This window comes from Epinephelus fuscoguttatus, linkage group LG4, assembly GCF_011397635.1.
Source record: "Epinephelus fuscoguttatus linkage group LG4, E.fuscoguttatus.final_Chr_v1".
In the NCBI taxonomy this organism is placed as follows: Eukaryota; Metazoa; Chordata; class Actinopteri; order Perciformes; family Serranidae; genus Epinephelus; species Epinephelus fuscoguttatus.
Genome location: NC_064755.1, coordinates 9,398,321 through 9,425,537, shown reverse-complemented (window position 1 = coordinate 9,425,537; position 27,217 = coordinate 9,398,321). Strand labels below are relative to the sequence as shown.

At 41.7% G+C, this 27,217-nt stretch overlaps 4 protein-coding genes across 6 annotated transcripts in view; 3 read left to right on the top strand and 1 right to left on the bottom strand.

Moving 5' to 3' along the window:
• Positions 1-27,217, bottom strand: part of LOC125887938 (uncharacterized) — a 145,401-nt gene that overhangs the window by 90,225 nt on the left and 27,959 nt on the right. The gene's annotated exons all lie outside the window — the stretch shown is intronic.
• The window catches only part of LOC125887939 (histone H1-like), a 113,953-nt gene that overhangs the window by 60,846 nt on the left and 25,890 nt on the right, over positions 1-27,217 (top strand). The gene's annotated exons all lie outside the window — the stretch shown is intronic.
• LOC125887972 (histone H2B 1/2-like) lies at positions 1,996-2,405 on the top strand. Its single transcript, XM_049575124.1, has one exon. The coding sequence runs from the start codon at positions 2,031-2,033 to the stop codon at positions 2,403-2,405; it is 375 nt and encodes a 124-aa protein (XP_049431081.1). The 5' UTR covers positions 1,996-2,030.
• LOC125887980 (histone H4) lies at positions 4,698-5,078 on the top strand. Its single transcript, XM_049575133.1, has one exon. It carries the CDS (start codon positions 4,698-4,700, stop codon positions 5,007-5,009), a length of 312 nt encoding a protein of 103 aa, XP_049431090.1. The 3' UTR covers positions 5,010-5,078.

Here is a 27,217-nt window from a genome sequence, read left to right as displayed (position 1 = left end):
GGTGAGGTTTGGAGGCTCCACAGACAAAATGCAGAGAGCATCAGAGCTCTACATGACTTGAATATGAAGAGACACAAGTCCGCTATCGGCTCCCTTCGCTGTCAGCCTTCAGCACTTGTCCCACATTTAGTTTTTCACTTTTTCTCAGTCAAGAGAAAACACAAGTGCTCCAGCTTTCACACTGCACAGAGGAGCCACGGGCTGGGTTGAGTCTCCACGGTTCTCACGGTGTGTTTAAGGACAGCCTCCTGCTCGGAGCTTTTAACAGTCCAGTCAGTCACTCTCGTGTGTTACTAGGCAAGAACAACATGGCAGAGGCAGAGACAGCTCCAGCTCCAGCTCCGGCCGCCGCGCCGGCCAAACAAACTACTCACTAACAGGCTCTTTTAAGAACCACCCACATCATCCTTAAAGAGCATTTCCCCATTTATTATCCTTTCAATACAAAAAAACTAGTGTTAAATTAAATATTTATTATGTTTAACTACTGAATATCAATTTTTATATTGCCTAATTACAGAAGTAAAAACAAACCTCCAAGAGCTAAATGTTCTTTTCACATCTTATCATAATTGATATAAATAAACATGTTTTTCTTACAGTTGTGTTTTCAGTGGTGGAATGTATCTAAGTAGGCTTGAGCACTGTTTTGAAGTGTCCCATAATATTTCCATTTCATATTGGTTTATAGGTTATTTCTACAACTCTTTCCTCCACTACATTTATCTGACAGCTGCTTTCGGGGCTGTCCACATCAACGCGAGTATTTATAAAATCGTGACTCTTTGCTCACGGTTTGGCCTTTCATCCACACGTAACCACAGTTTTGGGCCCCTGTAACCGGAGTTATTTGTAACCGGAGTCCAGGGTGAACATTTTGGAAAAGTCCAGTGTGGACAGGATAACCGCAGTTATTTTGTCTCGTCTCCATTGTATTACGTCACAGTGTGCGACGTAAACAGAAAACAGCTGTGTTATTACCCGATCCAGTGTGTGCGAGAGACGATTTGAGGATGGACCTAAACAAAATACTGCTGCTATTTAGCAGCACATCAGCACTTTGTGGCTGTATCATACAACTAACGCTACTCAACCACATCCAGCAACACAAGCGCAAGAGTGTGCTATTACGGAGACTGCTCCTACTGCATAATAGTTCACTTGTTGTTGTTTTTCCGGTAATGACGTTTTACTGCCTTCTGATTGGCTACAATGGCCTTACAGTTAGGAGTTATATCGCCACCTACTGCTTTGGCATGTGTATTACATTGCTTGATAGTGGAATTTGCAGTGTCATGTGGATGGAGGTATTTTTATTACACTGCTCGTATGGACGCAGATTTTTTAAAGTTCGGTTTTAAAAATACCCATGCTCGTATGGACTAGGCCTTAGTTGCTTTGAAGATCCATATTACTGATGTACAGAATTCCCCACCAGGGGGCAGTAATAACCAGAGACATGAGGTAAATGAACAGGCATGAGGCCGGGCGCCTAAGTCAGACTGGGGTCCTTCACAACGGCACACACTGAGACTAGCTCATCATTCCACTCGGGACTGCCAAGGAGTGAACCTATACCATACATACCTACATGTATACAGTCCTATGGTAATTAGGAAGCTGTAATATCTGTTCACCACTGTGTCTCATACTGAACCACATAACTGATACAACATATCAAACTAATAATTGATGATGTTTGCTTGCTCACATTAAAAATCTGTTTGTGACCTTACAATCAGCAAATAAGTTTAGTACATACTTTTTCTGAGGTCATGATTGTTTTGGGGGGAGGTATAAACACAGTTGATAAAAAAAATAATACGCTGAGTTTTAACTGTGTTCACGCAGTGGTTGTAACAGATATCTTTGTTCGCTCATTTTTAAACTTCTTTCATTTCACTATCTTTAAACCCAATTTTCCCCATCCATCAAGAAGTGGTTGCTAATATTTACATGAACTGGCTATAAATAGATACCTCTGTGCTTGAACACGTCACACGACTTGAGAGAAACATCTGGCTGAAGCCATGCCTGAAACCACCATGAAAGCGTCCAAGAAGGGCTCAAAGAAAGCCGTGTCTAAGAGCGTCTGCAAGACCGGCAAGAAAAAGAGGAGGACCAGGAAGGAGAGCTACGCCATCTACGTGTATAAGGTGCTGAAGCAGGTCCATCCCAACACCGGCATCTCGTCCAAGGCTATGGGCATCATGAACTCGTTTGTGAGCGACATCTTTGAGCGCATCGCCGGTGAGGCCTCCCGTCTGGCTCACTACAACAAGCGCTCCACCATCACTTCCAGGGAGATCCAGACCGCCGTCCGCCTGCTGCTGCCCGGGGAGCTGGCCAAGCACGCTGTGTCTGAGGGCACCAAGGCCGTCACCAAGTACACCAGCTCCAAGTAGACATTGATGCCGTTTCTAATACTAAACCAACGGCCCTTTTAAGAGCTACCCACTTTATTTGAAGACTTTCCTAAAACGAGTACTGTGTATTACTGACCAGACAGTTGCGACTAAAACAATATTCAAACATCATAGAAAAATTAGGTACTACAATAAGCAGCATGTTCTATGTGTATATCCATTTAAATCTATTCTGTGTAGTGTTACAGAACCAATACTTTTTACTTTTTATTACTGATTGTTTTGTATATTTTATATATCATTCTGCACCTCTGGTTAGAAGTGTTTTGTTGTATTTGTGCCTGTAATCTATGCAACATCAGTAAAGTTGAAACACATATAAAATTCCATCTTGTATCTTTCATAGGGAGAGAAATCTAATAAACTAATAAACACATCAAAAGTGAACACCCATTCTAGTTTTTCATCATGTGAACATTCAGAATATTTCAGGGTTTTGTTGAATCATCTAATGGAGAGTTCAGCCCTCATTATCCACCTCTCCCAAATCACACAACACAATCTGTTTTCCTCCTGATTATACTTTGATTAACCAACCGTTAACATCTCACTGTTTCTGGAGAATTTGAGTTGTGAATAACTCTGTAGTTTACATTTGTACATCAGAAACTGTTGGTGGTTGTCAGGTTTGTGAGATACAGACGACTGTTAAGTTCAGCAAATATTTAGCCTACTATAACTTAGTTGATAGACGATTTAATAAATAATGGAAAGTGATACAGCAGCCAAAAACATCATCTACAAGGTCATACAGTTGACTTCAGGATATAAAGACTCAAATTAAGTGCTACAGTTACATATCCTGTCGTGACTAATGGAGATTTGATACGAAACAAAAATGCTGTTTACCAACTAAGGACAGTGTATTCACTGTGACACAATTCTTACATCAGGCAGAAGGATAAGACAAAAATTGACCTTTCATAAAACGTCTCTCTGGAACAACTGTGATAAACAGAGATACAGACGACTGTTAAGTTTAGCAAATATTTAGTCTACTATAACTTAGTTGATAGAAGATTTAATAAGTCAACTGATACAGCAGCCAAAAAAATCATCTACAAAGTAATACAGTTGACATCACGATATAAAGACTCAGATTAACTGTACAGTTGCATATTCTGATAAGTATTAATAAAGTCTAATCTTTTTTGTTTGGTTGTTTGTTTTCTCTTCAATGTGAAATATCCAAAAGATTTTGGAGCGATCTGGAATCTCACCTCTTTGAAAACTCTAATTCAGTTTACTCCTTTGACCTCAGGGATAGTATTTGTTATTATGATGATCCAGATAAAAGTATTCTTCAATATCTAATTAATGTTGTTATTCGAAATGCTAAACTTTTTATTCATAATCAGAGATGATCAAAGTCACCTCCTGAATTTTTACCTTTTCTTGTTTTTCAAAATGCTCAACTTTGCTTTACTTACAAGCACACATTATGTAAGTCAATGAATTTTAGTGAATTTTTACTCAGTTATTCTTTTTAGTTCCTAAAAAAACATCCTTGTATCTTCTTTTTGTCTCTTTTATTGTTGTTTGTCTTCTGTTTGTTTTGTTTATTTTGTGCAATTGTCTTGAAATACTGTTGTTCATATATTTTAAATATACTTATGTAAAACTTTTTGTTTCATATGGTTTTCATGAACTACCTGATGTTTTGTTCTTATTTTCAGAAAAAAGAGAGACAAAAAAGGTGGTTTAAAGATGAGTCATTCACAGTAGAATAGTAATTTCCCGTCTCTACTGTGAAGGTGAAGGGTTCACCAGTGTCCTAGTTTCTATTAGAACAAATGTCTCCGCCCAGCAGAGCTCAACTACGTCCGCAGTAAGGATTTATCTACCCACGTTCACAACGTCCAACCTGACTTTTCTTTATTGTTTTATTTCTTTATTGTTCTATTTGATTATTTTAATTATTGATTTAAGATAGGGCAACTGAAAAGTTGCTAGACTTTGTTTTTTTTTTTTTTTATACTAGTCAGGGTTAAAGGAAAATAGAGGGGAAAAATGGGGGAAAAGGAAAAAAAAATAAAAAATTATATATATATATTGCATGGTGAGTAGAGTGAACAGATTGTGATGGTGTCATGGTGATTGATTAACCCTTTACTCTCCTTTCCCCTCCCTCCCCCCCTCCCTACTCCCATGGAGCAACCGGGACTGAAGAGGACGGTTGTCCTGAACGGTCCCTACAAGTGCCAAGATCTTCTGTCTGTCTGTCTGTCCAACCTTCAGTTTTTGCTTCGGTTCAAACTAGACTCTGACAAGATGAGTGGTCGCGGCAAGGGAGGAAAAGGACTCGGGAAAGGAGGCGCCAAGCGTCACCGCAAAGTTCTCCGTGATAACATCCAGGGAATCACCAAACCCGCTATCCGCCGTCTGGCTCGCCGTGGTGGAGTGAAGCGTATCTCCGGTCTGATCTACGAGGAGACCCGCGGTGTGCTGAAGGTGTTCCTGGAGAATGTCATCCGTGATGCCGTCACCTACACCGAGCACGCCAAGAGGAAGACTGTGACCGCCATGGATGTGGTGTATGCTCTCAAGAGGCAGGGCCGCACTCTGTACGGCTTCGGAGGTTAAATCACCGTCTCAGCTCACTGCAACACAACGGCTCTTTTAAGAGCCACCCACATCACCTCAAGAGCTCGTTTCTGTTGATGTCATACCGCTGTATATTCCCATTTGACGTGGTTTTCTCTGAGTCACTCATATTGATCAAGGGAAAAGTGTCCACAGTACCATCTGTTATGCAATCGTGGCAACAATATTAATGCTTATTCAAAAACAACAGACAGTCTGAGAGCAGGCCTGGACTGGCCGTCGGGTATATCTGAAACCTTCACTGTCACAAACGGACTTTCACACACCTCATTGCGTGGACTGTCTGAAAAGTGATGACTTAAAGTAAACGTAGCATTATTGTGAAAATATTGTATGGAAAAAACAGTCTAACCCTGAGTCCTGTGACTCAGCTGTTACTGTGAAACACACATCCCCCACACTGTGTGAGACGACTGCCTTTTATCCTCTCAGTTAACAGACATTGAGGACTCGTGTCATCAAACCAGCACACATATACACATACGCGCCTCCTCTACGCCTCGTGTGGACAGCATGCAGACACCATTGTCTGCTCAGCGTCTCCCCCATCCCCTGGTGAGTGAGAGCGCTAACAAATCTGTATGTCATGTTTACGGGCCCTCTCCCTCTAAACAGCGACTTCAGGATGCTGCTGCCTGCGTTCATTACGCACCTCCTCCCCGGCAGCAGGCTGTGGGGCCGTGTGTATTCCAACCTCCCAGGGCTTCCACTCAGCCCTTTCAAAGCCAGCCCCCCATGGGTTGCTCAAGAGAAAGCTCCGGACCACGCAATGGTGGGGAGGGCTCTGACCTGGCTCGTTTCCATGGCAACCGCAGCACAACAGATGCAACAGATGCTGGAATGTGTTCAGCGACTGGTTCACTTCCATAGGTCTGAAGGACACGTATTTCCACGTCTCCGTCATCCCGAAACACAGGAAATTCCTGCGCTTCTCATGCCAGGGAATACAATACCAGTATAACCGACTGCCGTTCGGGTACTCTCTGGCCCCACGCACTTTCTTCAGATGTGGAGACGGCCCTAGAGCCTCTACGCAGGATGGGGATGCGAGTCCTATTCTACCTGGATGACCTGCTTTTGCTGGCTCACTCCAGGGAAGAAGGGAGGGACGTGTCTGTCGCAGGTGGTGGGAGGACAGTGGCCAGCTCACATATCTCTCCACATGACGCGCTAGAGCTTCTCACTGTGTTGAAAGTAATACAACATTTCGCCTCGCTGCTGCAGAATCAACACATACTGATTCGCACAAACAACAAAGAGACAGCAGCTTACATAAATCGCCAGGGAGGAGTACGCTCAGCGCAGCTTCTGAACATAGCCAGACAGCTGCTGTGCTGGGCGCACACATACTTACGCTCTATCAGAGCAGTGTATACCCGGCGAGTTGAACAGAGGGGCGGACATTATGTTGAGGGGGAGCCCTCATCAGGGGGACTGGAGTCTGGTCTCCCAGACTTGGTCCAAGCTCGGCAGAGTGGAGGTGGACCTGTTCACCGCGCGCGGAAACGCACGGCGCGCTCTCTGGTTGGCCCTGAGCAGGCGGGACAATCCTCCGCTGGGAGTGAACGTGTTCGCGCATCGGCCGTAGCCCAGAATGCTCCTTTATGCCTTCCCTCCAATCCCGCTCATCCTGGACCCAGTGTAGGAAGAGCAGCTGTCAACGATCCTGATAGCCCCGGAGCGCACGGGCGCGTCATGGTTTCCATGCCTGCAGCAGCTGGTATCAGGCTAGCCGCGGGGAACTTCTGTGACGCGAGGACGCGCTCTCCCAGGCAGAGGGAGCAATCAGGAATTACCCGGTGATAGGCCAGTGTCTGTGGGCCTGGCCGCTGAACGGGAATGCTTAGAGAGGCAGGGGCTCTCTCATGATGTGGTACGCGCAATCCAGGACGCGAGAGCCGTGTCTACCGGGAGTCCTACACAGCGAAATGGACAGCTTTCCAGTGCTGGTGCATGAAGAGGAGTCTAGATCCCACTGTGCTCCCTGTCTCACGTGCTCTCATACCTACAGCTACTAGTAAACAGGAGCTTGGCCTTCAGCACGATTAAAACGTATGTCGCCGCTATTTCATCTTGTCACAAGGGTTTCGGTGACAGATTGGTGTTTGGCCATCCCCTGCTAAAACGCTTCCTGAGGGGGGGTGAGGAGACTCCAGCTGGTGTCATGCTCTCTGGCCCCTAAGTGGGATTTGCCGCTGGTTTTATGCGCATTGGTTAAAGCTCCATTCGAACCTTTAAATCGGGTTCAGCTTAAGTCTCAGGATACAGGGAGATGGCAGCTCAGCTATCCTGCGTCCAAACCCGACTTTCACGCCTAAAAGTATCACTAGCTCCGACTCGACGGAATATCTTACGCTCGGGGCGCATCACCAAGGGCAGCCCCCTCACTCTTCTCTGCCCAGTACGTGCGTCCCCTACAGTGAGCGCCTCGCGCCGCTCACAGCGTCTGTTCATGCATTACAGAGAGCAATCTCAGGTGCTTCCTCTGCACAGCGTCTGTCACACTGGCTGTGTGAGGCTGTTTCACAGGCATAGCTCACATCTGGAATGGACCCCCCGGAGGGCATTAGAGCGCACTCCACCAGAGGAATTTCATCCTCCACAGCTTTGCACGGAGGAATGACAGTGGAGGACATTTGCACGGCGGTTCCTTGGTCCCCCCTGCTCTTTCATTCGCTTTTATCTTCGGGATGTTTCCCGTTTTTCTATGACTCACTCTGTTCTGAGTATTCTGTCAGAGTGATGAATATTGGGGGGATTCGACTGCACGCTTCTCTCCTGCTCGTTGGCTTGTGGAGAGCTATTTCCCTATTCTGCGCCTCACTGGACTTTTACAATGCGTAACCTTCGTCTCCGCTTCCTCACAGGAATAGGATTATTTCTCTGCCCTCATTCCTCCATGATTTACATATTCTGTTCATCGCTGGACGGTTACAGTGTGGAAGGGAAATACCTCTTTGAGAATATTTGCACTTGTAATAATAAATTTTGGGGCATCAGCCTCCTAATGAGGGAAGCGACTACTCAAATTAATAACTCCGTAAATCACTTATTAAGTTGTCAGCACGCAATAATGAATCAATCTCAATATCTGGGTTATGAATCCTCTATACAGTGATCTCAGCTCCTGTCTAAAAGATATATACACAGACAACGACTTGGCGATATATGAAGATTTATTTAAACTAAATAAGTAACAACTGAATAAATGAATAGCAAATGATGATTATATGACACAACACAAAATTAACAGTATATAAATGGAATGAAACGAGAAGTAACACTCGTGTGATTTAGGCCTACTTAGTTTGGCGATAGTGGGGGAGTATATTAAAATAGCCTGAACGCAGGAATGCGCAAAACCATTCACTTAGACCTAATGAAACCTAAATTAAAATTGGGATGATTAACTAAGCCTCCTGTTCGACCTCCCTCTTCACCGCACAGTGGCTCACTGAAGTTATGGAAGTTTTGGCCTTTTAGCAGCGGGGATCAAAGGCGAAGCTAAGGGCCCCTGGACTGTCGCTCCACTGCTCCTGGATTTTCCAGCAGAAGGGCATGGCTGTTTCACAGCAGGGAGAGCGGCTGAGTTTGCGATGTCCTGTGGGTGCCCAATGGGCCGGTTCACGCTGCAGAAGGCCTGTGGGCTGGGCAGGAGGACCACTGTGGCAAGTGGCGGGCAGCCGGTTCCGATGAATCTGGAGCGAAGAGGTTGGTTGGCAGGTGCTGGTCTACTTCGTTCTGGTTACTCGCTTAAAATAATGTGGCAACAATATCGCTGCCCGTTTGACATTGCTGTCAAAATTACTATTTCTCGTAAAAATGTTAAACACTGGAGATAAAAGAAAACTGGATCGAAAAAATTTCAAAGTTCAAATTAACTTTGCTCGATTAAAAGAATTAAAAAAGAATTAAAAGCGTAATAAAGGAAATTAGGAATGACAACAAGGTAAAATGTGAATAAGTACGGCAGAACTCACAGTATGAATAATAGGGAATAACTAACAAAAGACGCAAAAGAACAAGAGAACAAGACAAGAGCGCAAGAGAAAAAAAACAAGAGCACAAGAGACAAGAGAAAAAAAAAACATAAACTAGAGTTGCGGCAAGCGCACGGGTATTTGACTGGCCAAAAAGTGGGCGGCCCTGGTCAGGGAGACTTTCCTTGTGATGAAAAATATGTCCCCATGAGATATATTCAGAGGAAACTTTAATGCTTTCCTGATACGAGGTCGTATAGGCCTACTTTGATATGTTACGCGCGAGGGACGCATACTCTTCCCACTATGGTCAACTATGGGGTGCCGTTTGTAAAGTGTCTCACGCTGAAAATAACATCAACATTTTGCCACATTTAGCTTCAAACAATGTTTAAAAAAGTATTGTGATTTTTTTAACGTCACCTTTTACCACATTTACAGCAATATTTGTTAACTTAGAAATATATTAAATAGTTAAATCTAAATATTAAATCTAAATCTAAATCTAAATGTTAAATCTAAATGCTAAATATAAATATAAATATAAATGTTAAATCTAAATATTAAATCTAAATCTAAATCTAAATCTAAATGTTAAATCTAAATGTTTTGGGTGAAACTAAATATTTAGCTAATATGCAAATTCACACTGCCGGTCACCGGAAGTACCAAAATAAAAGCTCGAGATGGTCAGACTGTTTATAGAATCAAATAACGAATTAAAACCAACTTATCGGGGGAAATGGACACTTGAACATACATTAGCGTGATAATAACTACCTAAAATAACAAGAAACGTGTTTGGAGAAATTTTATTTGATGTGTACTTTGAGTTGTTAGTGTCCCTTCTGAGGAATCACCTTGTTGTTTACAAATACTTCCGGGTAGAAAACCAGCGGAGTTTAGCAACATATATATATGCACATCTCACGTTTTTCACGTCACTGTATCACCGTTTAGACTAATCTGGTGTTTGTAAAGCCTATAAACACTATGACTGAACAAGTATTACTATCACGGTCTGAAATTAATAACATGGTTATCGTAGATTAGCGAGGCTAACTGTTAGCTGTTAGCCACGTTAGCGGTGTCTGTAATGACTCACTAACTCTAAACGGTCCGTGAAGAAAATATTTTTTCCAGCGGATGTCTTAGTTACAACATGATTGAGCTAACTGGAGTAGTTTAATGTCGTATCCGACAACTGGAGACATTTAACAGATGACGTCCTGATAGCTTTGCTGCTGCTGCGGCCACTGATGCTTTTTAGACATCGTGATTTCCCAAAACTGAATAAATACCACACATCGCAACACAAAACTGCTTTGCTAGCTCAATCATGTTGTAACTAAGACATCCGCTGGTAAAAAATATTTTTTCACGGACCGTTTAAGAGTTAATGAGTCATTACAGACACTGCTAACGGGGCTAAGAACTGACGGTTGTTAGCTTAGCTTAGGTTGTTAATCCCTCCGAAGGGACACTAACAACTCAAAGTACACGTCAAATAAAATTTCTCCAAACACGTTTCTTGTTATTTTAGGTAGTTATTATCACGCTAATGTATGTTCAAGTGTCCATTTCCCCTGATAAGTTGGTTTTAATTCGTTATTTGATTCTATAAACACAGTCTGACCATCTCGAGCTTTTATTTTGGTACTTCCGGTGACCGGCAGACAGAAGATCTTGGCACTTGTAGGGACCGTTCAGGCCAGCTGTCCTCTTAAGTAACTACATTAAGACTGCAGGATATCGATAACAATAGGACACATCTGTAAAAAAAAAAAAACACTATAAAACAAAGTCTAGGAACTTTTCAGTTGCCCCATCTAAAAATCGATAATTAAAATAATCAAATAAAACAATAAAGAAAAACAAGAGCAAAATCCTTTAAATATCTAAAATGTGTTGTGGTTGTGTTGGGTTTCTATATTGTGTTTCAGTAGAACAGAGAGGGGAGTGGTGCGAATGGATCTGGGTGGGTTTTTTGGGCGGATACTTTTTTCCCAGACTGACCATTCGTTCTTGCAGTGTCATGAAGCCAGAGAGAAGGTGGGTGTATTTGTTGCTTGTGTATTTGGGGATTCTGTAGCACATTTTTATTGCAATGTTTTTTATGGTCTGGAGTTTCTTTAGTTGTGCTGCCCCTACATTACACCAGGCAGGCGCTGCATATTCAGACAGAGGTCGAATCTAAGACTGATACACCCTTGAAGCCGTTTCTGGATTTGCTCCTCCTTTTTTTCTGCAGAGCACTTTCAGATGGTTCAACCTTCATCTGGCCTCGTTTTCCATGTCAGCAATATGAGTTGATTGTACGGTCTGAAGGCAACTTATAGCCAAGGTGAGACCGTGGGTGGGGCCCACACAGCAGATGGGCGTAGACTAAAATTTCTCACTGCTGCACGTGCGCACAAGGGATAAATCCACTAGCGATAGCCTTAGAAGGCTTCATCTATACTCATAGAATCTGGAGTTACATTACATAACTACCCACTGAGCAATAGACGGATATTAGACGTCAAGTTATTTTTTAGACCTAATTTCAACCGTCTGGATTCCGTCTATTTTTAGACGGAATTTAGACGTTGCACTTTAATCCAGTATTCGATAACTATTAATTAAAAAAAACAACTGTAAGGTGCATAACTGATCTCCAAATACTTAACTAAAATAATAATGATAGCCGTAACCAATTTTAGACTAGACGTCTAAGGAACATTTAGACGTATATTAGACGTATAATAGACCTAAAAATGCTCGGTGGGTATCCTTTCTGCCGCTGATGGAACTTCTCTTTGTCCCGACTTTAGAGAGTACTACCAAAAATGTCTGGCCGTGTCCACAAGCTGCTCCCCAAAGGAAACTACGCGCAGCGTGTTGGTGCCGGCCAGCGCCATTAAATTGTTAATTGTAGTAATGAAAAGTCTGATAATGACAAGTTAACACCATTGAGTAAAACCAGCATCTAACAAATGGTAAACCTCTCTCTCCCTGAAGGGTTTGAACAAGTACATATTCATTCACAGTGACTGTAAATACATGAGGCAAAAGGGTCAGAAGACCAGAAACGGAGACCCCAACGCCAAACATTTAAAAACGTTCAACTGGGTACTTTGATTAAGTAAAACTTTATGCAGGAAATCTAAATGGGTATTTCTTTATTTTGGTATCGCTACTTTATTTGAATTAAATATCTGAGTACTTCTTCCTGAACTGGTCAGTACCATCAGCTTTCACATAGCAGCTTATATCTAAACTATTAACTTGTTAGTTTTGTTGTTTATCTTTACTTCCTGTTGTTGTCAGTCAACACATCACCTCAAACTTCTGTTGCTACTGTAAATACACATAGATATATATACATAGATGGCGCACCCTGGCTTGTGGGCTGCGTCAGTACCGCCGCCATCTTGCCTAGGTGCAGTGGCAGTTCTAGGCCAGTTTCAATGGGGGGGCCAAGCTAGGGCCAGTCCTTTTGATACAGGGGCACATACAAGTACGGTCAAATATCTAAGTCTGAACAATAAGATATATATACAGTACAGGCCAAAAGTTTGGACACACCTTCTCATTCAATGTGTTTTCTTTATTTTCATGACTATTTACATTGTAGATTCTCACTGAAGGCATCAAAACTATGAATGAACACATGTGGAGTTATGTACTTAACAAAAAAAGGTGAAATAACTGAAAACATGTTTTATATTCTAGTTTCTTCAAAATAGCCACCCTTTGCTCTGATTACTGCTTTGCACACTCTTGGCATTCTCTCGACGAGCTTCAAGAGGTAGTCACCTGAAATGGTTTCCACTTCACAGGTGTGCCTTATCAGGGTTAATTAGTGGAATTTCTTGCTTTATCAATGGAGTTGGGACCATCAGTTCTGTTGTGCAGAAGTCAGGTTAATACACAGCCGACAGCCCTATTGGACAACTGTTAAAATTCATATTATGGCAAGAACCAATCAGCTAACTAAAGAAAAACCAGTGGCCATCATTACTTTAAGAAATGAAGGTCAGTCAGTCCGGAAAATTGCAAAAACTTTAAATGTGTCCCCAAGTGGAGTCGCAAAAACCATCAAGCGCTACAACGAAACTGGCACACATGAGGACCGACCCAGGAAAGGAAGACCAAGAGTCACCTCTGCTTCTGAGGATAAGTTCATCCGAGTCACCAGCCTCAGAAATCCCAAGTTAACAGCAGCTCAGATCAGAGACCAGATGAATGCCACACAGAGTTCTAGCAGCAGACCCATCTCTAGAACAACTGTTAAGAGGAGACTGCGCGAATCAGGCCTTCATGGTCAAATAGCTGCTAGGAAACCACTGCTAAGGAGAGGCAACAAGCAGAAGAGATTTGTTTGGGCCAAGAAACACAAGGAATGGACATTAGACCAGTGGAAATCTGTGCTTTGGTCTGATGAGTCCAAATTTGAGATCTTTGGTTCCAACCGTGTCTTTGTGAGACGCAGAAAAGGTGAACGGATGGATTCCACATGCCTGGTTCCCACTGTGAAGCATGGAGGAGGAGGTGTGATGGTGTGGGGGTGTTTTGCTGGTGACACTGTTGGGGATTTATTCAAAATTGAAGGCACACTGAACCAGCATGGCTACCACAGCATCCTGCAGCGACATGCCATCCCATCCGCTTTGCGTTTAGTTGGACGATCATTTATTTTTCAACAGGACAATGACCCCAAACACACCTCCAGGCTGTGTAAGGGCTATTTGACCAAGAAGGAGAGTGATGGAGTGCTGCGGCAGATGACCTGGCCTCCACAGTCACCGGACCTGAGCCCAATCGAGATGGTTTGGGGTGAGCTGGACCGCAGAGTGAAGGCAAAGGGGCCAACAAGTGCTAAACACCTCTGGGAACTCCTTCAAGACTGTTGGAAAACCATTTCAGGTGACTACCTCTTGAAGCTCATGGAGAGAATGCCAAGAGTGTGCAAAGCAGTAATCAGAGCAAAGGGTGGCTATATTGAAGAAACTAGAATATAAAACATGCTTTCAGTTATTTCACCTTTTTTTGTTAAGTACGTAACTCCACATGTGTTCATTCGTAGTTTTGATGCCTTCAGTGAGAATCTACAATGTAAATAGTCATGAAAATAAAGAAAACGCATTGAATGAGAAGGTGTGTCCAAACTTTTGGCCTGTACTGTATGTTTTCATTATATTAATTCTAGATTTATAATTAGTTGTTTCTCCATTTATTAATTTCTTCTTTAACAATATTCAGTTTTTCATCCCAATTTCGTTCACTACAATCATTGTTACAGAGGGTCAAATCAAGTATCATATGCCATTGCTTTAACATTGCAACTGTTCTTCATAAGTTGACCGGATATCAAAGGGTCAGCATTTATTATTTTGATTAACGGGCTGATCGCTAAGATATATAAAGCAGCGCTCAGTGGACAGCCCTGTTTTACATCTCTTTCTACATTAAAAGAATCAGTTAGTACACATTAACATTTATACAGACACATGACTTTCTATACAGACATCTGATCATATGAATAAAATCATTAGGGAAGCCATTTGCTTCCAACACAGACCACAGGTAGCCTCTAGAGACATAATCAAATGTTTTCTTTTGATCAAGCCCGATTATGAAAAAGTCTCGTTTTTGTAGAGTCTCTCTCAATGTGCACAAGTTGTCCCACATCAGACGTCCTTTAATTGCACGTTTGTTCTTTTTCTAGAATATCATCTAGAGTATCATTTAATCTATTCATTATTATTTTAGCTAATATTTTGTAATCTGTATCCATGATAGTCAGGTGCCTGTAATTATTTATATCTGTCTTGTCTTCTTTTTTATATAATAAGTGCAACACGCCTTCATAAAAAGAGTCACCAAAAGTACCAGAGTGCACACCTTCATAAGTGTGAGGAGATTTAACATGTCATCTATATATAACTGATAAAACTCAGTCAGAAGACCGTCGGGACCAGGACTTTTATCTACATTTAACTGTTAGATAGCCTGAATCACCTCCTCTTTTTTAACTTCTCCTAACAGAAAATTATCGTTAAGTGCAGTGCTTCTGGGAACAGATTGGAACAATAAACTAACACATCCAGAATCAATATCATTCTTTTTATAAGATTCTTGACATAAATTTCTGATCACCTCCCTTTTCTGTTTTTCATCGAGAAAAATATCACCAGACTGATTTTTTATACGCTCTAAAAACTGCTGGGTTAATAATCACCCAAATTGGGTAATTTCAGTGACCCAATGGGTAGTCACTATATCACCTACTAGGTCCTGGGTCAAAAGGACCCAGGGCCCTTGGGTTACAAATTTGACCCAACATACTGGGTCGACCTATTTTACCCAAAAATGGGTCCCTTTGAGCCAGTAGTGTGGGGCACTTTTTACCCTTTGTTGGATTAATGTTATTTATGGAATTCTTTACCCAATGCTGGGCATTTCTTACTCAGCATTGGTTAATTTGATGGTTTTTCTGGGCTTTTCTGATTCAGTTCTAAATCAATAAACATAAAACACAGAAACTGCCTATTTACATTGGTTGTATTGAATATCAAATATATTCAAACAGAACAAAAGAACTACAAAATCGCTCAAAATACTATATATATATATATATGTCATGAACATGCTAACATTTAAGTACAACATTCAAAGGGGCAATAAGCGGATTTCATCCTTTTTAGATTTAAGGAATTAAAAAATTGCTATGAGAGGTGGTAGTGGTGTTATTTCATCTGGAGTATAGTGATACAAAATACAGATCACAAACCACACATTGGTGGTGTGTAGACATGCGTGTGAGAGAATGAAGGAGTATGAGAGTGTGTGTGTGTGTGTGTGTGTGTGTGTGCGTGAGTGAATAAGAGTGTAAGTGAGTGAGTGAGTTGTGTTGTCCTACCCATGTGGAGAAAGTGGGAGGTGGACAGAGTTTGCTGCTGGTTGGGGCTGATGGAGCCCTCAGACTGCCGTCCTCTCTGGCAGACAGCCTCATGGGCAGCCAGGGTGACCCACGGCAACCCTGTCACCTGAGCCGCCGCCAGTCAGGTAGTCTTTAGTGAGCTACAGTGCACTGATGGTCATCCTCAGGAACCTTACTGCTGAAGACTTTGCACCTGGTAATTCATAGACGGTGGTCTGTAGGAATTCCCAAGTAGAGGAGCATTGCTTGGGGAAGTTGATGTTAAACAACTAACATCGTTAGTTAAACATAGAATGATTTAAAGCAGACATCAACTGCCGCGAGCAATGTCCTCTGTTCCTGAGCCTCACCGTTGAAAACAAAAAAAACCTGAGAGATAGCATTGTCCTTTCCTAGAACCAGGACGAATGGTTCTGGTCTTGTTTTCCCGGCTTCACAGAGATACTCCGGCATGTTGGTTCCAACCGGTGAACAAAATAACAGATTCCAGTCAAGAGGGAGGAACTTTCATAATTTTACTGAAATAAATGTTAAGTCAATTGGGGGAAGTTTAATACTCCTCACAGGGGTACAGAATCATTGTTATTTTGACATGGACTACAAAGGGAAAATAAAATATTGCCTTCAAGTGTCTCTTACATTTTACGAACAGTTCAATATTTATAATAATTCATTGCATTTATATAGCGCTTTTCATGACACCTAAAGCACCTGACTCTTCTCATTCACACACGTGGAGAAGCAGCGATCAAACAGCGCCAGTATCCTCTCTGTTCACACACACACACACACACACACACACACATACACTAATGGCGGTCTGCTACCATGTAAGGTACCGCCTCAGCCCATTGGGAGCAATTCAGGGTTCAGTGTCTTGCCCAAGGTCACTTTGACCTGCACACAGGAGCCAAGATTTGAACCACCAGGACACCTGCTCTACCTCCTGAGCTACAGTTGACCCTTTTATACTTACGGGTTTCTTGTCGATGAAATAGGTCTTTGCCTCATCCAAAGTGGGACGGGTGCTGTTCTTTGCTACTTTGTAACTGGATCCAGGGAGAAGATAGGGAAGGATCTGCAGGGCCACATCTCCCTTCATGTCTGAAAGGCAAAGACATGGTTCTAGTGACATTAATTAAGCATTTTTTTTACAAATATTTTTATTTGTTTCACTGAAAGCATGCCATGCTGCTGTATTGCTCCAACAGATGTTTTTTTTTTTACATTACTGATTAACATTTCCTTTTTCCACTACAAAGGATTTCATCAGGAAGACATAAACATGTAGAAGCATGACATCACTTTGCATTTTATGCAGAACAGCACATTCTCATCTCTAATCTCTGCAACTGTAACCGAGTTAAAAATTTTATATGGGGGTTTATGGGGGTGTAGTGATACACTACACGTGAAATAGATGGAAAGCGGGCGAGGATGGCATCTAAAAATAAGAACAAAAAACAGCCCGTACAGAGAACGGAAAAAGAACGGAAAAAGAATCTAAAGAGCAACAACGGGAGGAGGCTAATGAATCATCTTCCTGTTACGGTCCGGGAGGCAGACACCGTCTCCACATTTAAGACTAGACTTAAGACTTTCCTCTTTGATAAAGCTTATAGTTAGGGCTGGCGCAGGCTTGCCCTGTACCAGCCCCTAGTTAGGCTGACTTAGGCCTAGTCTGCCGGAGGACCCCCTATAATACACCGGCCACCTTCTCTCCTTCTCTCCTTCTCTCTCTCTCTCTCTCTCTCTCTCGTATTCTATTACTGCATCTTGCTAACTCGGCCATTCTGGATGCATTCTGGATGTCACTAACTCGGCTTCTTCTCCGGAGCCTTTGTGCTCCACTGTCTCTCAGATTAACTCATATCACAGCGGTGCCTGGACAGCGTGACGTGTGTGGTTGTGCTGCTGCCATGGTCCTGCCAGATGCCTCCTGCTGCTGCTGCCATCATTAGTCATTAGTCATACTTCTACTGTTATTATACACATATGACTATTGTCACACATGTATACTGCCAGATATTAATATATACTTTCAACATATTGTACCGCAGTAGCCAGAACTATAACTATAATATTATTACTTTCAATAATGTTGTTGTAAGCTACTGTCATTACCTGCATCTCTCTCTCTCTGTCTCTCTCTCTCTTTCTCTGTCTCATTGTGTCATACGGATTACTGTTAATTTGTTATGATCCATCTGTCCTGGAAGAGGGATCCCTCCTCAGTTGCTCTTCCTGAGGTTTCTACCGTTTTTTCCCCCGTTAAAGGGTTTTTTTTGGGGAGTTTTTCCTTATCCGCTGTGAGGGTCATAAGGACAGAGGGATGTCGTATGCTGTAAAGCCCTGTGAGGCAAATTGTGATTTGTGATATCGGGCTTTATAAATAAAATTGAATTGAATTGAATTGAATTGAATTGAATTGAATGGAATTGAATTAATGCTAGCTCTCCAACAACTAGCCTAGCCGACACCGAAATGGATGAAGAGCCGGCGAATCTGACCATAATTCTCTGAGAAATACATGACTTCAGGCAGGACAATAAAAAGCAGCTTGAAGACATCGAGAGAGATAGCAAAAACCAACTCGAGGCTGGACGAAGCCGAGGCCAGAATCGTCGGGAACGAAGAAAGGTTACAAAACGCAGAGGAGGCACTAGCCGAGATGCTAAAAATACAAGAGCAGCTCCAAACGATGCTAACAGACCAAGAGGGGCGCTCTAGGAGGGAGAACGTGAGAATATACGGAGTTCCCGAATGGGCAGAAGGAGGACCCAGGTCAGTGATCCCTTTCGTAGAGAAGCTACTAAAAGATAACCTTGATATTCCCGACATGAAAGAGCTTCAGATTGAAAGAGCGCACCAGGCACTAGCACTGCAGCCAACAACAGGAGTACAACTCTGATCGATTCTGGTCAAATTTCTTAGCTATAGGATGAAAGAAGAAATACTTCGTCTGGCCTGGCAAAACAAAGGCTTCACATGGGAAAACTGTAAAGTCAGCCTTGACCACGACTATGTTCCAGAGATCCTAACAAGATGGAGGGAGTACGCGGAGGCGAGGAGGCTCCTTAAGGACAAAAACATACGATTCCAGACCCTCTACCCAGCTCGAAGAGTTTTCTATGACGACGGGACGACAACCTACGAGACCGTAGAGGAGGCTACAGCGGACATGGCACGTCGAGGCTTCCAGGTGACCGTCATTACACAGCCCGGGTCGCTAATGGAGAGGATTCAGTGGTGGTCATGGCAACCAGCATGCGCACGACAGGGAGCCCGGGGGAGCAGAGCGCCGAGCTACAAGGAAAAGCTGCAAAGATTTAGACACACACAGAACTCAAACTGACCTGTACAACTGAGAATAACAATGGAAAAGAGTCTGGCTGAGGCTGTTTCATTAAGAAATGAGCTAGACGCAACACACTGTCGAGACAGGTCAGAGAGTCACTACATGGCTGGTAACACAGTAGAGGGCCCTCGGATCCAATCGGGATTTAGAGGTTATCCCTCATTTTGGAAACAGGTCAGTGAGTGGACCTCAAAGTTGAAGGTTTGGGAACTCAAATTGATGAATGTTCATATATTTTGTTATAGTTTTGCTGTACTGTTCTGTTTTGTTGTTGAGAGAGGACTATTTGCTACTCATCAGGAAGGAGAGAGTGTTTTTACTTTTGTTAATTCAGAATGCAAAATGAACCAGTGAAGATAATTTAATTTAATGTAAATGGGGTCTTAAACACTATTAAAAGGAGCAAGATTTTGTCAAAATTGAAATAAGAAAAAGCCCACATAGCCTTCCTCAAGGAAACACACATGAGTAAGAACAAGCATGATAAATTAAGGATGGGCTTTCGACACGTATTTTCATCCTCATATAAGGGAGGCCATAAGAGGGGAGTTGCCACTCTTATATCGAATACACTAAACTATGAACATATATTGACGATGCAAGACGAGAGTGGAAGATTTGTCAAGACCACAGGAAGAATAGAAGGGATAGAAATAACTTTGATGAATGTTTATGCTCCACCAGGAAGCGAATGGACGTTTTACAGACATATTTTCAATTTAATAGTGGATTCTCAGGGAGTGGTAGTTTGTGGGGTGGACTTCAGTGTTAGGTTAAATCCCTCATTGGACTCAACAGGACCAACTATACAGGAAAAATGCTTGCTAAGAAGAGTAAAATCACTGATGGGGGAATTGGGTATAATAGATGTGTGGAGGGATTTGTACCCTACCAGCAAGGAATTCACACATTACTCTTATCCACATTTGACGTATTCAAGGTTGGATTATTTTTTCATGTTTGGGACAGATAGATTAAAAGTAAGAGACTGCAGTATAAAAACAACTGACTTATCTGACCACAGTCCGATCTTCTTGTCCTTGAATTTAGAAAGGAAAACAAGAAAAGTGCTGTGGAAACTAAATTCGAATATATTGAATGATCCAAAAATAAGAGATAAACTGAAAAGGGAAATTGAAGATTACTTGAATTTTAATGACAACGGGACCGTGTCACCTGTAATCCTGTGGAACACGCTGAAAGCTGTAATGACGGGGAAAGTAATATCTATAACTTTTTATATGAAGAGACTCAAGGGGAAAAGACTGGTTGAACTTCAAGAAAGATTAAAACAGTTGCTAGGAACAGATAGTAATAATAAAAACTCTACTTTGAAGTCAGAAATAAGGAAAATACAGAGTGAAATAGATGACACAGAAGAAACCCACAAAAAAAATGTCTTCCTGAAACATAGAAATTTCATGGTGGGAGGCAAATCAGCAAAATTCCTAGCATACAAATTATGCAAACAACAAACTGACAGTACAGTTAATAAAATAAGGAATGTCAAAACACAGACAGTTGAAAATAAACTAGAGAGAATCCAAAAGAGCTCTGAAACATTTTATAGAACACTGTATTCACAGCCCCAAGCCCCTGAAGAGAACCATAGACAACTTTTTGAGAACCTTGGAACTACCTAGACTTACAACTATGCAAAATGAAAAATGATTACAACCAATAACAGATAAGGAACTGAATTTGGCCCTCTCTAAATTGAAGGCTGGAAAATCTCCTGGGTCCGATGGCTTTACTACAGTGGTACAAGTCCTTTAAACCACAACTATCCCCACTACTACTTAGTGCTTTCAACTGGACCCTACAGAAGGGAGAAATCCCTCCCTCCTGGAGGGAAGCAATCATCTCAGTTATCCCCAAAGAGAACAAAGACAAACAAGATTGCAGTAGCTACCATCCTATCAGTGTCCTGAACTTGGACTATAAAATATTTACTTCCATCCTAGCTCGCAGACTGGAAAAAATCATGCCTGACCTCATTCATTTAGATCAGACAGGATTTATTCAACACAGACAAACTCTGGATAACATTAGAAGATCCTTACATATAATAGATCAGATAACCAAAAAAAGAATTAAATCATTGATAGTGGGACTGGATGCAGAGAAAGCCTTCAACTTAGTGAGATGGAAATTTTTATACAGAGTATTAGGAAAATCTGGCTTTCACGAAAGATTCATTAAAACTATTTGCGCCCTATATGACAAACCCACAGCTCGAATTAAAATAAATGGGGACCTCTCTGACTCTTTTGGTCTGGAGAGGGGGACGTGGCAGGGTTGCCCCATCTCTCCCCTCCTCTTCGCCTTATTTATTGAGCCTCTAGGCCAACTTATTAGACAGAATAGGAGCATCAAGGGGATAACAGTTGGGGGAACTGAACAGAAGGTGGCGCTATTCGTGGACGGCGTTTTGGTCTTTCTGGAGGAGCCTGAGAAATCATTTACAGGACTGATGGAACTGCTAGCTGACTTTGGAAATCTTTCAGGGTACAAACTCAACATATCCAAAACACAGGTCATGACACTAAATTTTACTGCCCCTAAAAGTATGCAGGAAGAATACAATCTAAAATGGGAAGCAGAATCCATAAAATACCTAGGAATAAATTTAACAAAAGAGCCCTCAAAACTAACACAAGCCAATTATGAACCACTAACTTCAAAAATAAAAGCAGATATGCACAGTTGGAACCTCTTCCCTTTCCTAAACCTAAATTCGAGAATAAGCGCGGTAAAAATGAATATTCTACCACGTTTATTATATATTTTTAGGACCTTGCCGGTTGAAGTGAGCGACAACCAATTTAAAGAATGGGATAAATGGGTTTCCCGGTTTATTTGGCAAGGAAAGAAACCAAGGGTCCGATTTAATACCCTACAGTTGGGAAAAGAGAGGGGGGTTTGGCACTTCCTGGCCTTAGAAACTACTATCATGCCTCACAACTAATCCCTTTATTGTACTGGCTTAACAAGGAATATAAGGCCAATTGGAAGAAAACAGAACTTAAATTAACCCCTAATTTTCCTCTTTAAGCCACAATCGCTGACAGAGGACTTGCAGCCAAATTAGAACAAGTGAACAAACCCTGGATAAATTGCACATTAAAAATATGGCAGAAGGTGATTAAATCATGCGAAATCAACAATATGCTAAGACTTTTTAGGTGGTGCTCATATGATACACATTTTAAACCTAACAGAGGAGACAAAAGATTTGAGACTTGGACAAAAAAAAGGACTCACGACTTATTTATCATTTATACACAGGGGGGAGCTACAGAGTTTTCAGAACCTGCAGATCAAACACGGCCTGGATCAAAGTGACTTTTCAGGTACCTCCAGCTGCGTGATTACTTCAGTCGAGAATGTAAATCTAAAGAGCTCTCAACAGCAGAATTGGAGCTTCTGAAAATCCTTAAAACGGCCTCAGACGGCACCCTAAGCGAAGCCATCTCTAAACTATACAACTTGATACTAAATGCTAAAAATGAGAATACTTTATACATTAGAAATAAGTGGGAGAAAGAGGCAGCAGTGAGGCTGACTGATGAGGTTTGGGGCGAGATTTGCAGGTTTTAATCATCTTCCACTAACTCCACATACTGGAGAGAATATTGCTGGAAGAATATGATAAGGTATTTTAAAACTCCACAGCAGGGAAAGTATAGAGAGACAGGTTCAAAATGTTGGCGGCAGTGTGGCTCAGCAGAAGCACACCACTTTCATATTTTCTGGGGATGCCCAAAATTAAACTGCTATTGGAGGGACGTTCATAATGTACTAAGTACAGTGTTTGATATTCAATTGCCCTTAAATTTATTTTATTTTAAGTCCTTTATTTAGGTCATGTTCAGTGCTTGAAACAAAGGAGGGATACAAAACTGCTGCAGGCCCTTTTGGCTGCTAGTAAAAAAACCTATTACTAGAAAATGGTTGAATCCAACACCACCAACATTAGAAGATTGGTATGGAATAATTCTGCAAATTTTTAGAATGGAAAAATTGACCTACTCTTTAAGAGTCCAAAAATATAAATTCTACGATATTTGGAATAAATGGATTGAATTTGTAACCCCATCCCGAGCAGACTTTGTATAAACACACTGGAAATTTCACGTACTCTCTTACTTTTTAATTTCAAATGATGAACTTGTAGACCCTCTTGGTTCTGATGTACATAGTTTTGTATTGAGTATGTTCACTGTGAGTATGTCAAGTGAGATAACTACATGTTAATGGGGGAGAGGGCAATGAAGACTGGGGACAAGCCAACCTTGACCACGCAGAGGAGGATACAAGGCCATGCTCCATGAGGTCTTTGATGGTCTTAAGTTAAGACCTCCATACTCTTAGGACCATAATTACTACTCACAAGTGTATTTCTATATTTCTTTTATACAGAAAAACTGGAAAAGGACCCATGTGAATACGACTATCTGAATATTGTATATTGTGAAGTCACCTTTTCTAATAAATGAACAATTAAAAAAAAAAAAAAAAAAAAAAAAAATAAAAAAAAATATATATATATATATATATATATATATATATATATATATATATATGGGTACTGGAGCACCCACATCGAATCCCCCCCAGGGTAAGCCCTTAAAGGACAATTCTGGAGTTAAATCAACTTAGGGTGTATTGACAACGTGCATAACTGTAGGCCAGCTCCAGTACTTCCTGGAGGAAGCTCACACATTGGTTTCCTGTCAAATACTTTTGGATGAAGTGATTAATCTCAGGTGTGCAACACAGCTGGTTAATCACTTCATGCAATAGTGTTAGACAGGAAACCAATGTGTGAGCTTCCTCCAGGAAGTACTGGAGCTGGCCTACAGTTATGCACGTAGTCTACTGCGGTATTATCCCGAGATGAGAAAACCCGAGAGCAAAAGCATTTCTGCCAAACGGTATTCGATCAAAGGATGACTAAAAAGTAGCTAGTCTATGGGGCATATCTCTACCGAGTCATATGCCCCATAGACTAGCTAGTTGTTAGCCATCCTTAGATTGGCTACCGTTCGGCTAAAAGCTTTTGCTCTTGGGACAAATTTCAACTCAGGATAATACCTCAATACACCCTAAGTTGGTTTAACTCCAAAACTGTCTTTTAACATGGGTTGTAATGAATGAAAGCAAAGAGCATGACACAGAGAAGCAAAATGAAATCTGTTACACAAAGAAATAAGACATGACATTTCTAAAATAAGAAAAGTGTAGGAAGTGATTACTGTGCATACCTGCAGTGTCAGTGTCATCGTTGTAGTTCATAGCCGACAGATGAATGACGGCATTTCTTTCTTTTGCTGCCAGCTTCAAGATCTTCTCACTGAATAGTGACATCCACTTTTCAGCCAGCTTGGCTGATACCTCTGGGTGCAAGCTGTGGAAGTCTTGGGCAATCTGCAGAATGGAGAAAAAATAGCAACAATAAGAAAAGCTCTCTCGAGTGTCAACAACAGCCAAGATTACAGGTGAATCTGGTCTAATTATGTAAAAACAATGTTATTAACTGTCTAATATTTATAGAATCCAACAGCCTGAAATGCCTGATTTCAAATTCTAACTTTCATAGTACAGAAGGAAGGAAAAATTTCTGAAAACTGAAAATTTCTTAAAACTGAAAACTGAAACTGATGTAACACTGATAGAAAGAACACTGGGCAGCTTGTAAATGCCCTATGTCCGAAATCCTGAACCACTCCTTTAAGTAGGTGAGTGAATGAACGTGAGTGAGTCACCGAGTGAGTACGTCAGTCTTACAAACCATGCAAAACGAGACAGGGTCTCCTAGGTCCAGCGCCTTGTTGACCTTGAGCCTGGTGAGGATTGGTCAGTCGGAGTGCCCGCTTCCTTCAGTTGCGGAGGCACTCCTCCAGGAACCCAGTCGAGGGTCATTTGTTCCTCCCCTTACAGAACCAAGCATCCTGAAAATAAATGTCTGGGACTGACTGAGATTTTCCACAGTCATTATAAACAGCTGTGAAATATTAAATTTTATAAAACGATCAGTTTGGATCCCAGACGCCGATTGGCTGAGAGCACGTTATACAGGGAGTATATCCACGATATACCATGTCTTGTGACGCGTTCACAGAATGTTGATACTTTGTATAAAGTCAATGCATGGCCAATAGCATATTGCACTGATATCCAAAATTTACAAACGTAAGCAACAACTGTTGCTTAGAAACCAAATTAATTCAGCGGAAGCACTAACCCATTCTACTGATAGTGCCAACTCTTAATTGATTAGGGGTGTGGTGATGCATTTTTCTGAAGGTGCCAATTCAACTGTATCCATTTGGAATTTGAGAATTGATCAGAATTGTTGTGAGGTCAGATTTATATACCTAACACATATGCATGGTAGATGAGCATTTTAAATTCAGTAATTGGAAACACACTTAGGTATCCATTCCCAGTGTGGTTCTTAAGGCAATGGAATTCCTCCACAATTGAGACAGCTAGACTTGTTTTGACATCAGACATTGGACTGAAGCACAATTGTAAAAATACAAGAACACAAGACAATATAACATGAATAATCATAATTATTTGCATTTGTATAGCACTTTTCTATCTTTTCAAGTCACCCAAAGTACTTTACAATGGTGATCTAATCATGAACCAATGTGTAGCACCCACCTGGGTGACACTAAGGCAGCAGCTAATGCATGCACTACAGCTCACCACACATCAGATGAGCCCATTGGAGCAACTTGGGGGTTAAATGCCTTGCTCAAGGATACTTTGATACGTGGACAACAGAGCCGGGATCCAAACTACCGACCTTTCGGTCGATGAATGACCCACTCTACCAGCTCAGTTACAGGGAATTTACAATGTCACAACACTGTTCCAGTTTTAAAAGAACAAAGATTAACAGCCCCAAACCACTGTCCAACAGAAGCACCAATACAGACCCAAAACATGGGCCAACCCGACTGTTCACAAAATGTATGGTGTACTTACTATTCTCCAAAATGTTCAACCAGGTGTGACACCAGAATACGCTGCATGGCACGTCGCTGCTTTAGCAAGATACAGCGTTCTCCATCCAAGCTGGCTAGTATCTCCTTCCCCTCCAGCATACGCCTGAGTACCTCTCGTATTTTCTGTAACAGAGATTCACACTGATTAAAGGACAATTTTGGAGTCAAATCAACTTAGGGTGTATTGAGGTATTATCCCGAGTTGAAACTTAACCCAACATGCTTTTGCTCTTGGGTTAAGTTTTAACTCGGGATAATACCTCAATACATCCTAAGTTGACTTAACTCCAAAATTGTCCTTTAAACGTAACCATGTATACAACAGTTTAATTTGAATCCCCAATATGTAGCGAGTAAGGTAACTCACCCATTTCCTCTCATGTCCAGAGGTTGGATTCTCATTGGAAACTGATGGACCAGCACTCTGGGTCTCATTGCTTGTAGGCGTGTCATCACCTGGTGTCTCATGGCTTGGTGTCTCGATCACCAGAACTAGGTTGAGGGTTATTATTTGTACCTTCAGTGGCAAACAAAGGGGCATTTGGTTGATACTGGGGAAAAAATGCCGTTTTCCATGCCACTGTGGCACTGCAAGGCTGATGGGAGCTGGAGTTCCACATTGACTGTGTTTACAAGGTCTTTAGTATCCCGGTTTTGAGGCTTATCCCGGTTTTGAGCATATCCGGGATATGATGTTTACATGGAACACAGAGAAACCCGGTTATTCATATCCCTGTATACATGATAAATACCAGTAACCCGTTTTCTGATCACTGCATCCTATCTGCGCAGGCGTGTGTTACATCTTTTACGTCTTTTGTTTACAACAAATTGAGCGGGAAATGTGATATATTTATTATATTTAGAAGTAAGACAAAAATGACACCTCTGTGGCTTCTAGC

What these genes read in the sequence shown, in the direction of transcription:
- LOC125887972 (XM_049575124.1), top strand. Translation starts at nt 2,031, where the DNA reads ATGCCTGAAACCACCATGAAAGCGTCCAAGAAGGGCTCAAAGAAAGCC.
- LOC125887980 (XM_049575133.1), top strand. Translation starts at nt 4,698, where the DNA reads ATGAGTGGTCGCGGCAAGGGAGGAAAAGGACTCGGGAAAGGAGGCGCC.